The sequence below is a fragment of the Strix aluco genome, chromosome W (genome assembly GCF_031877795.1).
Source record: "Strix aluco isolate bStrAlu1 chromosome W, bStrAlu1.hap1, whole genome shotgun sequence".
NCBI lineage: Eukaryota > Metazoa > Chordata > Aves > Strigiformes > Strigidae > Strix > Strix aluco.
In genome coordinates, this window is record NC_133970.1 from 47583078 (window position 1) to 47596865 (window position 13788).

General features: G+C 37.7%; 1 protein-coding gene across 10 annotated transcripts in view; it reads left to right on the forward strand.

Moving 5' to 3' along the window:
- The window catches only part of LOC141917635 (rapamycin-insensitive companion of mTOR-like), a 92445-nt gene extending 82142 nt beyond the window's left edge, over positions 1-10303 (forward strand). For all 10 annotated transcript variants that reach the window (XM_074810975.1, XM_074810978.1, XM_074810979.1 and 7 more), the window contains 4 exons: positions 2212-2364; positions 3768-3891; positions 4824-4962; positions 5130-10303. In XM_074810975.1, coding sequence (XP_074667076.1) covers positions 2212-2364; positions 3768-3891; positions 4824-4962; positions 5130-5204 — 491 coding nt within the window. In that variant the 3' untranslated portion in view covers positions 5205-10303. The remainder of the gene's footprint in view (positions 1-2211; positions 2365-3767; positions 3892-4823; positions 4963-5129) is intronic.
- The last annotated feature ends 3485 nt before the right edge of the window (positions 10304-13788 follow it).

The window sequence follows — 13788 nt, forward strand, 5'->3', positions numbered from 1 at the left end:
GACTGATGAATCTGTAAGGGGTTTTTTGTTGGTTTGGGTTGGTTTGGGGTTTTGGTTTTTTTTTCTTACTGAATTAACCTTGAAATTAATTCTCCTTAATAAGCTCACTATGTAACCAATGGTATTTCTATGGTTGTTTCCTAATGGTGTTAGTAGTTAAATGTTTGTAAAAGCTTATCAAAATATAAAATTCAAAACGTTTAGTACTTACAAATTGCTGTCCTGAAAACTGAGGTTTGCAGTCAAACTAATGAAAAGTATGACTTCAAAGGAAGTCTGTACCATAAAACAAAACAAAGAAAATCTGATTGAGGAGTCTGCTGAAGTTGAGCTGTAACTTCTGGGATTTAGTCTTCATATTTTGAGATTCAGATCAGATTCAGAATTATTTTCTTCCTAACCTCCTCTGCAGAGCTTGCAGGTACATGTCTTTTTACAATGCCTATAATAAAAAGGTAATCCCGTAATGGAAATTCCAATTTCTGCATAGTAGGAATCCTTATCATTTTACGACAGTGTTATGCATTCAGGTAGTAACATGTGAAGAGTACTGTTGCCAAGGGGGAGGATGTGCCAAGAGAGCTGAGTTTGAGCTCAAGTTCAGTATTGAGAATAGATGGCAAATAAAATCCCCATTGTAGTGTCCAATTAGCATGAGGGAATTACAGGTGAGGTAGAGCCAGGTGTAAGGAACTGAAGGAATTAATGCCTCAAACGTTCATTGACACAGAAAGCATCAAGGACAAACTGTGGCCTTTGTGATTAATCTAAGGAATGAATTATCTGCCTAGGGAAGCACAGGGTGTATCGAAGGGTGCACGGCTCTGCTGCCTTGCAGTTGTATAGCCAAATTCCTTAGATAAGCCTCGAAGGGAGGAGATGTAGACTGAGTAAAACCATATGTTCGGGTTAAGGCCTTCGCTTTAATTTATGACTATAGTGTCAAAGAAGAGCTAAAAGAGTGTTAAGAGACATAAACAACTGACACCAGATGGAGCTAATGACTGGATAATTGCTAAAGAAACAAAAACTGAGGAAAAGGTGAAGGCGGTAGGGGGAGATCGCGACCACCGACTCAGTTGGACAAAAGGGTTAATGTACCCCGTTCCCCCCAATGCATGCCCAGAACCCATGCTCCACCTTTTGCCTATCTCATGGAAATGAGTTCATGGAATACCTGCCTCTCTTTGTCTAGTATGCTAATCAGCTGATAAGATGAACTTGAAAGATGACAGAAAACTTTACTGGGTGTGCACCCATCACCCAAGATTACTGGACCTGAGACAATGCTGGATCCTTGGGTGGTGATCGGGATTTCTTTGACTCTCTTTCTCTCCTTTCTTTTTCTTTCCTTCCCTTTCTTTTCTTTCTTATAGATTTATGAGAGACCCCATTGCTTATTATCCTTTTCCAAGTTTAAGTTGTTTCTACCACAAGTAAAACACGTTAACTGGTTGTTTGGTGCCGTTTCACCTTAATTTAACCCGAGGGGATCACAGAACCGTTACAACCCTCTGGGCAATCAGTCCAGGTCGTGACACCAGGCTCTTGTCAGAAGCACGAAGCTGAAGGATAGGAGACCAGAGACACGTGCTGTAGGAATGGAAATTCCAGTTAATCATAAGGGGAAAAACTCTTTGCAGTGTAATTTGATCTCATTTTGAAGTGAGTCCTCCTTTGAGCAAGGGGTTGAACTAGGTGATCTTCAGAAGTCCCTTCAGACCGATATTTTTCTGTGGTTCTGTTAATTGTGCAACAATTAAAAGCTTGGATTTTACATTCATCTCTTTACATCCAAAATGCCAAAGGCTATAGATAGTGAAACCTCCCAGAAGAATCTTACTTGTCACGTCTTTCTGTTGATGAAGTCAGAGCCCGTTCTGCAAGACCTATGGTAATTCTGTGAACAATAAGCTTGTGTATATGGAAGAGCATAAGAACTCTACACGTTTTTAGGCTCCTGTCAGTGCTTAAGAGTTGATTATAATACTTAATTGAAAATAAGGTTAAAAAAAAAAAAGTTATTTTTAGATGTTTTGAGTATGATTTGTCCAAAATCAAACATCTAGTTTCCAGCTGGTTTATATGCTGATAGTTAGCATACATAGTGCATCAGTGTCCTCCATGCTTAACATTTGTTAAAAAATAAGAAAAACATTTGAAGTGAGGAAAAGTGTGAATAACAAAGATGCAACATCTTGTTTTTCTCAGGTTTTTCAGACATTCCATATACTGACTGGTGTGCGCAGACCATACATAATCACTTAGATGTGCATTCCTCCAAATTTTCTGGAATTTCAAGCCGTAGTGATGCAGTATCCTGTGGTTCAGCCAGCAGCACCAAGAGTACAGAGCTTGTACTAGGTAAGTTTGAAAGCCTTATGATTATTAGAGACTATAACTCTTAAAGTATTTTTTAGGTATTGTGGAAAAATAATATTCTATTTATATATACTGCAACAAAGTAATGCTCTTTATTAAAAAAAAACCAACCAAACAACCAAGAAACCAAATAAAACCAAAAAAAACCCCAAGCAAACAGTAACAGAAGCACCAACAAAAAAAACCCTCTTTGGATGGCCATAATCATTATCCAGGAAGGTAGCTGCATTATCAGTGACTATGGCAGATGGCATACTTTGAAACTGTTCTGCTTTAGCTTTATGGCATTTTTGCAGATAATGTAAATGCAGCTCTGTATCCAACATTACAATCAAATTGATAGCCTTTTTCCCCCCTTTCCTGGTTTCAGCTGGAATAAAGTTAATTTTCTTCCTAGTAGCTGGTATAGTGCTGTGTTTTGGATTTAGGTTGAGAATAATGTTGATAACACGCGGATGTTTTAGTTGTTGCTGAGCAGTGCTTACACTAAGTCAAGGACTTTTCAGCTTCTCATACTGCCCTGCCAGCGGAGGCTGGGAGTGCACAAGAACCTGGGAGGGGACACAGCAAGGACAGCTGACCCAAACTGGCCAAAGGGGTATTCCATAGCATATGGCATCATGCCCAGTATATAAACTGGGGGGAGTTGGCCGGTGGGCACTGTGGTTCAGGGATTGGCTGGGCATTGATCAGCGGGTGGTGAGCAATTGTTTTGTGCATCACTTGTTTTATATATTCTATTATTATTATTTTTATTTTCCCTTCTTTTCTGTCCTATTCAACTGTCTTTATCTCAGCTCATGAGTTTTACTTCCCTCCCCCTCCCCCCAATTCTCTCCCTCATCCTACTGGGGGGCAGGGAATGAGTGAGAGGTTGTGTGGTGCTTAATTGCCGGCTGGGGTTAAATCCTGGTGCCCCCACAGTGTTGTTAGTTTAAAAAAAAAAAATAAAAATTAAAAATTACTGAATTTCTTTAAAGAGAAAGACATTTGGTTTTTAGGCTTGTGTTTTACATTTTGAATTATTCTAATTTCTCATGAAGTAGTTGGTTGCTAACTTCACTGGTATCCAATACGAACAGAGCTGGTAATCAACTCGATTTAGTTATAGACAGCACTGTAATTGAATCTCACAGGTTTTTCAAAATATCACACAGCATTTATGAAATGCTAGTTTACATTTTTTAAATATTTCATGTTAAAGTTCATTAAAATATTATTTTTGTTTAATTTTAATGGGAATATTTGTTGGTAGTTCAGAATACATACATAAATACATACTTGTGTGTATGTGTATAATGCTAAAACAGACTTATGTAGCATAAGATTAGCACAATCAAAAGCTATTCTGTTTAAACTCCATACTGTTGAATTTGTTTTTCCAGGAGTAAAATCAATCCCAGATGATACACCAGTGTGCAGAATACTTCTGCGGAAAGAAGTCTTGCGTTTAGTAATCAATTTGAGTAGTTCAGTAGGAACTAAGGGCCATGAAACTGGACTCCTGACGTAAGTTAAATACATTTTAGATGTTTTAGCAACATATAGTTGTATGTATTTTCTAAGATCGCTGAGATAGTGATTCACTTTATTTCTGACTTCTCAAAAAATTGTCAAGCAGGTATTATGGGTTATTGGGGATGACTGAACATAACATAAAAGCTAAGCAAAGAATTTTCCTTTTAATATGTTTGTTGTCTTTAGTTTCTTACTCTTCCCCATTATTTTTCAAATCAGTAATTCAGCTGTAGTGATGTTTCATTACGTACCCAGTATGTCATGCATCTTTAAAAAAGAAATAATTATTTTTTGTTATTTGTGCTAAATAACATATATCAGATAACCAGAATAACAATCTGAAAGTAACTTTTTGAGAAACACAAATATGCTTTAAGCAAGAGTACAACTACTGTAATTAATTTATATGAAAATTCATGTTAAAATAGAGGAATAAATCCAGGGACCACATGTTATAATTAAAAGAGTAGGCTTCTGGGCTAGCGATTTTGGAAACTGACATACGACTGCTAAAAGAAAATGCAGAAATGCTCATTTTAGTTTTAAAAATGCTTATAGGTAATTAAGTTAGCTTTTTGTATTTTTTTTTATTACTGCTGTAAATGTGGATATCTATTCTTTGATATACTGTTCCCTTTCTACATCTATTATTTTAAGATTAAGTAATTTCAGAGATTCTGTACAGCTTATAAATTATATATGTTCTGTTTCATCTCATTAATACAGATTTCTTCCAGTTTGGTGCAAAATAATGCTACCTGTTTTGATTTTCTTGCTTCATCAGATCCAGAATGTATACTGCCTATTACTGAAAAGTTCTACTTTGTTAATGATGACAATCAAAATTTAATTGAACAGTTTTTAAAAATATGATGCAAATCTGTTCCAAGAATTTAAAAAAATTTATTTTTCCTGTTGATCAGAATTAAGGAGAAATATCCCCAAGTATTTGATGACATATGCCTTTACTCTGAGGTGTCCTACTTGTTGGCACATTGTACATTTCGACTTCCATCTCGAAGGTTCATTCAGGAGCTATTTCAAGATGTACAGTTCTTACAAGTAAGTGGAGAGTTCAGATGCATTGAATGCACCAAAATGTGCCAGCTGGGTGCAGGTTTCATGTTCTGAATGCTTTCAGATATGTCTTAAAGGAAAGCAGTTTATGATGTCTTTCTAGTAAAATCTCTGATTACATCAATACTTCATCTGTCTTTTTCTTTCTTCAGATGCATGAAGAAGCAGAGACTATTTTAGCAACACCAAAAAAACAGCCAGTAATTGATACATCAGCTGAATCCTGACCTCTGTCTTATGCAATGCATTGAGTATAGACTTTCTGAAATCCTCAGATAATCTCTGACTGACTGGATAAAAAGCTTTGGAGCATCCTTTTCTAGACTGTTCCAGAAGCTACTGGTACCTGAAGACTGAACTGTAAACTTTTTCATTCTTAACCAATTACTGCCCCAGTCTTTTGAGCCCTTTGGAGAGTTATTAAACATTACCATAGTTTTAATAATAGTAATTACCACTATACGCAAGAGCCGAGCACTGAACACCTCAAGTTTTCATTTAATTTTTTACCATAAATTAAAAAAAAAAAAAGGACAACATGCAGAGACATCTTTTATGATTGACTTTCTATTCTGTTCCAGAGAAGCAGAACAATGCCTTGATTTTTAGCCCCTGGATACCAGGAATTAGAGACATGAGGGTGCGTTCCACTGCTAGCAATGGGGAGCTGTACTGTAATTGTGGACACCAGGGGATTAATGTTAGCCCTTCTCTGTTGTTTTTTGTACTGTTTGTAACACTACTTGGGGGTTTGTAACTTCAAACAGAAAGAAAATACTCTCTGAATCTGAGGTTTCCTTTAAGTTATTTAATATTACTGTAGTTGTAAGTCATTTTATTAGCAGTCTCTCCAATTTCATTACACTTATGTACATGTATCTTATCTGAACCAGTCAAGGATTTTCACTACAGTTTGATTTAAAAATAACAAATAATTTAAACTTAAAATGCTGAAATCACATTGTTTTCCCTGAATGATATGCATGTGTTTACAGTTTCTATACCCATACTCATACAGTATGAATGTTGGTCTTACTCTTAACTAAAAACATTTTAAAAGCATGATTTGTATCAGATAATGAATATTGTATAAACTAAGCTTGAAGATATTTAATCATTGCTGCTTTTGTGAGAAGACATAATATGAGTGTTTTCCAAGTTCCATGAAAACATCCTTTTATAAAACCAAATGTTTGATTTGAATTTTCAATGGATTAGTGATCAAGCATCAGATAGCACTAATAATTTTAGTGAAAAGCTTCAAGTAGCAAATTTTGAAGCAAAAGCAATTATGATTTTGTATTGGTATTTGAGACATTGCGAAAGTTATATGATACAGTGACTGTTAATGACTGAAATAGTTGTGTCTATCACGTTACTAGTGAGGTTTCTAAATTAATGAGTGCAAGCTTAGAAAAAATAAGTAAGAATCCCCATCACTCTTACTATGGATCTAAAGATTCAGAAGACTATACAAAAGTAATATAAATATATGCAAATATATATATACAGTAGCATGGCCACCTTTGTTAGAATGCCTGTAATAGATGGGATTACCCTTTGATTTTGATATAGGTAAATAATTCAGTTGGACTGTACTAAGGTAGAAGATATTTTTATCCATTCACTTTTACGTTTTTTTATAATTTTCAGATTAATACTTAAGTGAAATTTATCCTGATGCTCATAACCCTGTTCTTACTAGCTATGCTACTGGAGATTTTAATAAGTAGTCCTGTGAACAGTAAAATATGATTCCTAGTGAAATGTAGAATTTATTTGCTCTTATTGGAAATTTTATCTTGCCACATAAGCAGTGCTTTGCAGATACCACTTCACTGAGTTCTTATGTGCACTGCATACCATCAGGTTCTGGTAAAGCAGATTAAGTTGCTGCTCATAGTCAAATTTAGTTCCTGAGATAATCTTTTCATGAGTTCCCACTGAAAGAAGGAGTAAAAAGAAAATGATTCAACTCTTTTATGCTCAGTGACACAAGTAATATATCTATGTGTCAAGGTGTGTTTGAAATGCTCTGAAAACATACCACACCATTAACTATTGGACTTCTCTGGTCATAACAAGTAAATGCTTCTGTAAACCCAAAATGTCAATCACAGTAGACCAATAGGTGGTATAAACTCCAAAGGAAATAATGTAGTTTTCCCAAAAATGGGGCTAGCACATCTCATACAGTAGTTTCAAACACTACCTCAGTTAAGCTAGAGTATTATAAGAGATTTGTTTTAATAACTAGGTGGGCTTACATCAAACAACTCCATGTTACTTTTCTGCAGTTAAAGAAAAATAAACAAATTTTATCACCTGTTTTTCAAAACAAAACCACCTTTGTTCATTTGTTACCAGTTTAATCCATAGCACTTAATGTAGAAAGCACAATAGAAAGGCCTCTGATTATAAAAAAGTAAGCAGAAGTGGTGTCAATATACTTTTGAAAGATTCTCCGTCCTGAAATGCTTATGTTCTGAAGTACTTGCTTGTGTGGGGATCCATGACAACAGAAACTTGACGTATGAATTATTGCTGCAAATTCAGTTATAAAACATAATTTTTTTCCCTGAAAGTGTATGACTGTCAGTCAGTTTCAACAAGTATGCATCAAGGATGTAAAGTCTGTACTGTACATAACATACAACATTTCTAGACTTAATTTACATATTTACACATTAAGCTCACATGACTTTGATTTTAGTTGACAAATGAAGGGATACTGTTATTGAAGGAGTTTGATATTGGCCTAGTTATAAACTGTGAATTTTTAATTCTATCAATTTCTTTTTTAAAATATCCCTTTCAAAGTTCTTATTTTAGGGTTTTATTTGCTTCATGATAAAACTTTAAAAGAAAATGGTAGTAAATAAAAATTGTGCTTATATTAACCCTAACAAAGAATCCTTCTACTTCCCCTAGAAATGGTATCAAGGGAAACTGACAAACCACTTGCTTTGTTTTTTTGCAGTTGTAACTATATGTGATACTGTCCAAAAAATTGTAAAGCATATAGCATTCATTTACACTGTATACAAATACAGTTTGGTTGCTGTGGCAAAGAAAACACCTGAATGATTAAACATAACACAAAATACTCGGAGTGCTCTGAGGCAAAAGCCTGGCTGTGAAACCAATCACATTTACTCTACTAAATTAGCTAGCTAATTTTCTTAGTCTGCTTTTAAAGACAATGAAAAGGGATAGCCCTTTCCAGAGGGCAGAAAGCTAATTAAAGGGCTCCCAATTACTTCCACAAGGGCCTGTTTCTCTCCACTGAGTGGGGAGGAGGACAAAGCTGGGTGCTGCCAGTGTCGTTTTGGAGAGAGAGAGACCTTTCCAGCTGTCTGAAATTCAGAGATGCTGAATGCTCCCAGCTGTCATGGACACCACTTGGAGCTGGAGAGGGTCAGGCTTTGAGGTGCTGAACTTGTATGTTGGGCCCTTGGCATGTATTCGAAACAGTCACTTTTCCTCATCTGACAGTTCTTATTTGACCTGACATATGTACCCTAAATGTGCTCTAATTGGGTGGTGTTGGTGTTTTTTCCTGAGACACAATGAAGTGCTAAAGTATTCAGTAGTTTAGGGCACAGTGGCTTGGCACACTGAGGTAAGCTGCCCTTATAAACATTTAAAAAGGCAGCAGTGAGAATCCTGCTTGTCTTTTTGTCATTTTATTTCAAAACATATCTAGTGGTCTTGAACAAGAGAGTTGTAATTTGCAGTGAGAAGCTGAAAAAAACCCTATAGCTGAAAAAAACCCTATAGCACCTTTACCTGAAGAAAAAGGTAGCTGTTTGAGTAACAGATAATAATCAAGGTCTAGTGAGAGATGAAAGAGTTGTTGCTGCTTTTTAGTCTATGTCCTGGTCTTGGTATTTAGCTTTTTGGACTTCAGGAAGATAGCATTACCCTGTAAGTGTGAGCTCAAGCTGAGCAATCACAGTGGAAGAATTCTTGCCAGGCCTTGGAGCGTCTCTGAGGTTTCTGCTTGCCTCCTGGCAGGGCTGCACAGAAGTCCTGTTATTTGGGGCTTTGCTGGGGAGACAGTTGAAAGCGAGTCCCATAACTCTTTTTTTTTTTCAGTTATATTTCTATTATCATGTGCTTATTAAAGGTATACTAGGTGAGAGTAAAATCTGAGAACTGTAGAAGACCTTTGGGGACATGCTAGAAACCATGTTTGTATTTTTCTAGAAGCCCCCCATCTCCTTGGTTTTTGTTTAACTTCTTATTCTGGTTCCCTGGATAGTTTTATTTTCAACAGATTTTTATGTTCAGTAAGGAATGTGGATTTTCTTTGGACTATTTTTGTAACAGATGGATAGCAGTGCCACAGCATGCGGAAATTGCACATTTTGCTTTAATTGCTTTGTAAAATACACTATTGGAGAAATGTAATTTATGCTAAAAGGCATAAAATGCCATTTTGCCACTGAATAGGGTGTTTTGGCACAAGATGCAGTGTCTTGGGGAGGGGGAAGGCAGATGTCTTCTAGATTTAATTGAAAAATTGTTCCAATACTGGGCTGTCAGCATCCCTAAAACTACATTACAAGAGATGATGTAAATTAATCATTATGAGGAGGGAAGGGATCAAGGAAAATCTCAAGACTTATTCTCCCTGTCCTGTGCGATCTTTTTTTATTTAGTAACAAGCTGCTACATATTTGGAGGTTCTAGTGGTTGTAGGTCACTGAACCAATATTGAAATCAGATTTATATTGTATACCTGTAACATAGAAAAAGAATTTATATATTTTCCATAAGAATATTGTATTGAGCTGTGTATAACTTACAGACGCTTGTCCCAAAAGGGTATTGCCCACCTTGATTTTTTTTGTGTGGCTTTTTCCTTTTTTTTTTTTTGTATAGTGTGTACAGTTCATCTCTATGGACATTAAAAGCCTCCTGAAGCATAATCTTATCAAAGGGATGCATTGTTAATAAAATGTACTTAAACTTCTTAAAGTTGTTCTGCTGTCATATGTACCTCTCAGCACTAGAAATGAGTTGGAATTTTATTTATATTTGTAAGTTACTAATTAACTAGAACAACCTGAAGCTTTCTAAATATTTTTTTTTTGTCAAATATATTTTACATTAATGCTTTGTAAGATGTCTTATAAAAATAATTTCATAGTTTGTACACCATTTTTACTTTAAAATTTTAAAAATTTAGAGTACTGATATGGAGAATTAATCATTTTCCATTATGTGATGTTTGCACATTAAGTATTAGCATTTTGACAACAGATGTGAAAGTTGAATTATAAACAATGACAGAAATAAACAGTTTTCAGTTTTGAAATCATTCAACCATTAATGCAAGACATGTCTTAAAAAAATGAAAATAAAAAATAAAATTATACATCCCCCCATGCAAAAATCCTTTTCTAGTCTTCAGTGCTAATTCTACTGCCTGGACTGTATCCTTTGACTTCGTCATCATGCTCCTTGGAATCCTTTGTTTGACTGTGTGTTTTAAAGCACAGGTAGTTTCATGAAACACCACCTGTCAGGACCAGCAAGCAGAAAGATTTATAGATAAAGAGGAGCTAACTTCTCATCACATCACCAAGCAAACTGTTTCCTTGCTTTGAGATAACGAAATTTCATCAGTGCAAAATCTCCTCAGGAAAAGACCAAGGGAGCTGCCTCTGCTAGAGCTGAGGTAGGAACTCCCACCAGGCCCATCAAGAAGACACAACTGGCTACAATCACTCCCACCCCTCCGCTTACTCCCTGGGTTAAATTACTGCAGCAAAGCCCCAGTGACAGCAGGAGTTCAGTCACTCCTTCCCATGGGCAGGCAGGGGTTCAGCCATCTCCAGGACAGCTGGGCTCTATCACGCGTAATGGTTACTTGGGAAGACAAACACCATCACTCCAAACATCCCCCCCTTCCTCCTCCTTCCCCCAGCTTTATATGCTGAGCATGACACCATATGGTCTGGCATATCCCTTGGGTCAGTTGGGGTCAGCTGTCCTGGCTGTGTCCCCTCCCAGCTCCTTGTGCACCCCCAGGCTACTCACTGGCAGGACAGCGTGAGAGGCAGAAAAGGCCTTGACTCTGTGTAAGCGCTGCTCAGCAATAATTAAAACATCCCTGTGTTATCAACGTTATTTCCAGCACAAATCCAAATCATAGCCCCATACTAGCTACTGTGAAGAAAGTTAACTATCCTAGCCAAAGCCAGCACAGTTTTTAGGAAGTGTAATTAGTTAGTTAAACATAGGGAAGAAGAGTAACTGCAGTTTAGCAAATTATCTCAGCTGAAGATCAAATTGTAAAAAATACTTATTTTTTTTCCCTTTTGAAAACATTATGTGCTCCAAGTTGAAGTCTTATATTTGTGAAATGTTCCAGGCTTGTTGCGGGAGGATATCGGACCTGCACAACTCTATGAGAGTTATAACAAGCAAAGCCGTTTATTTTTCCAATAGTACATACTTATGCTCTCGCCAAAGCTCTTACTTCATAATTAGCAAATCAGCAATCAGACAGCTATCAACCTTTTCTCCTACCAGCATCAGACCTCTCTAACACGCGCTGTGCAGACCAATCACCCTCTCGTTCACGCGCTGTTCACGCGGCGGTAACTTCTCACAGTTCAGTACTTCGCCACAGCTCAGTGTTGCAGCTGGCCGCTGTTTTTCCCTGCCACCTTGGCACAGCTCAGCAGTTTCTGATCTTTCTCCCAAGGCCTGTTTCTCATCAAAGACTTGCTGTTGATTCAGAGGCTGTGCAGGGCTGACAGGCCCATGTCTCCCACATCTCCCCCTTCTTTGTTTTATAGCTGCACCTGCAAGACTTGTTTCAGAGCTTTATCAATTAAGGTTTAGACAAACTTCAAAAAACACAGCATACCTAAAACAATTCTACAAAAGGCTAAAAATAAAACAGCAGTTACAGTCACTAGTTGAAAAGAGTAGGACAGTCTTTTTCACCATCACATTTCCAGGACACTGGGATACACTGGGTTGACTGAGGACCACAGCTGATTTCATTTACCTGGCATGTTCTCATATGGCACAGTTCAGCACTCTTGTCAGACCCACCCTCGCAGTCCGGATCCCCATCACACTGCCATCTGTTAGGCACACACTGACCACTGATGCACACAAAGTCAGATTCAGCACACGTCTTCTTCACACAAGCACTCTCATCACTGCCATAAAGCATATGACTAAGTGCTACAAAATAAGGAAAATACAGAATAGCACACTTACTTAATGGGGTACTAACATTCAGATCCGCAATTGCTGGGGAACCCTGGATGCAGCGAGAATTTAGAGTGCCCTTCCTCGCAAACCGGAAATCCTACGCGATGCGTCCATCCGTAGGTGAGGCATCCAACATCGCTGCAAGCAGGTCCAGCCTCATATATCTAAATCAGCAGGCCAAAATAACTGGCAACTTTCTTTGAGCGGAAACATCTGATTTCATCCTCCTGTTGGGTTCCACCCAGAGCCTGGCCACCACTCAAGGGGGAAAACCAAGGGAGTTTCTAATAAGGTTAAAATCTTGAGTTCCTAATTCTTAATATGGCTAAAGAAAGTTAGTTGAATACACACATTCTTATAGCATTTCATCCTTATCCTTGAGGGTTGACACCACTAGCTGTTGAAGAGAGGGAGTCCTCTGGCATTCAGGGCAAGTCACAATGATGTCTTTAGCCTGACGCCTTGATAAAGAAAACTGGTTTTGTATTGCCCTGCGACTTGGTGGAAAAATGCATGTGAAAGCTGAGCTTGCTCAAAGACAGTAGGTGCCACCTGAGCTGCCAGAGTCAATGCATCTGCTCGTCGATTGCCTTCAACCAAACGTCCAGGTAGTGCAGTATGTGCTCGAATATGTACAATAAAATAAGAAGTCTTGTGATTATTTAATACTCGTAAAAGGGTGTGCATTAATGAATATAACAGTGGATTATTAACGCCCTTCAGACATGAATTCTCTATACACTGTACAAGATTGGCAACATAAGCAGAATCAGTAACAATGTTAATTGGGGTGTCCCAGCATTGAAGTACACGGACTACTGCAGCTAGCTCAACGATCTGTGGCGATCCCGGGGATCGAGTAATGTCTGATTGCCAAATTTGAGTATGTGGGTCTTGCCATACTATGACTGACTTTCCCATTTTTCCACATCCAGCAGTAAACACAGTCAAGGCTTGCAACAGTACGACGCTGCATTTTGGCATGGCATATAATAACAAATTTTGCTGTAGTAATTTATGTGACGGGCTGTGTACTAAAAGCTGTCCGGGGTAGTCACAGATCTCTGTCTGGAATTCTAAAGACATTTGTATTAGCCATGTAACATGTGCATAGTAACCGGAACAATGATACACACAGGTTCCTGACCAGCAAGTAATAGTAGGCACTGCCTACCTTTCATGATCAGTTTGGCAAACATTTCTGGACGAGTAGTGACCATCTTGTGCATTTGGTGTGACAAAAAAATCCGTTCAATAATAACAAGAGGTTCACTAAGTGTTTCATCCCACTGAAACAGCAGAGCATAGGGCTGCCCTGGAGGGTTAAATAATATCAGTTGATACGGATGGCCAGGCACACATCACTTGTCTTTCTGAGATGGCGTTAGCCACACGGTGGAGATCTTGTTTCACTTTCTCTGAAAGTACTCTGGGTGATGTCAGTGAAGGATCTCCTCGCAAAATATCAAACAAGCTATGCAGATCATCATTAGTTAGGCCCAACAATGGCCGTATCCAATTTATGGCTCCCAACAGTTTCTGTCAATCATTTAAAGTCTTAACATCAGTTTT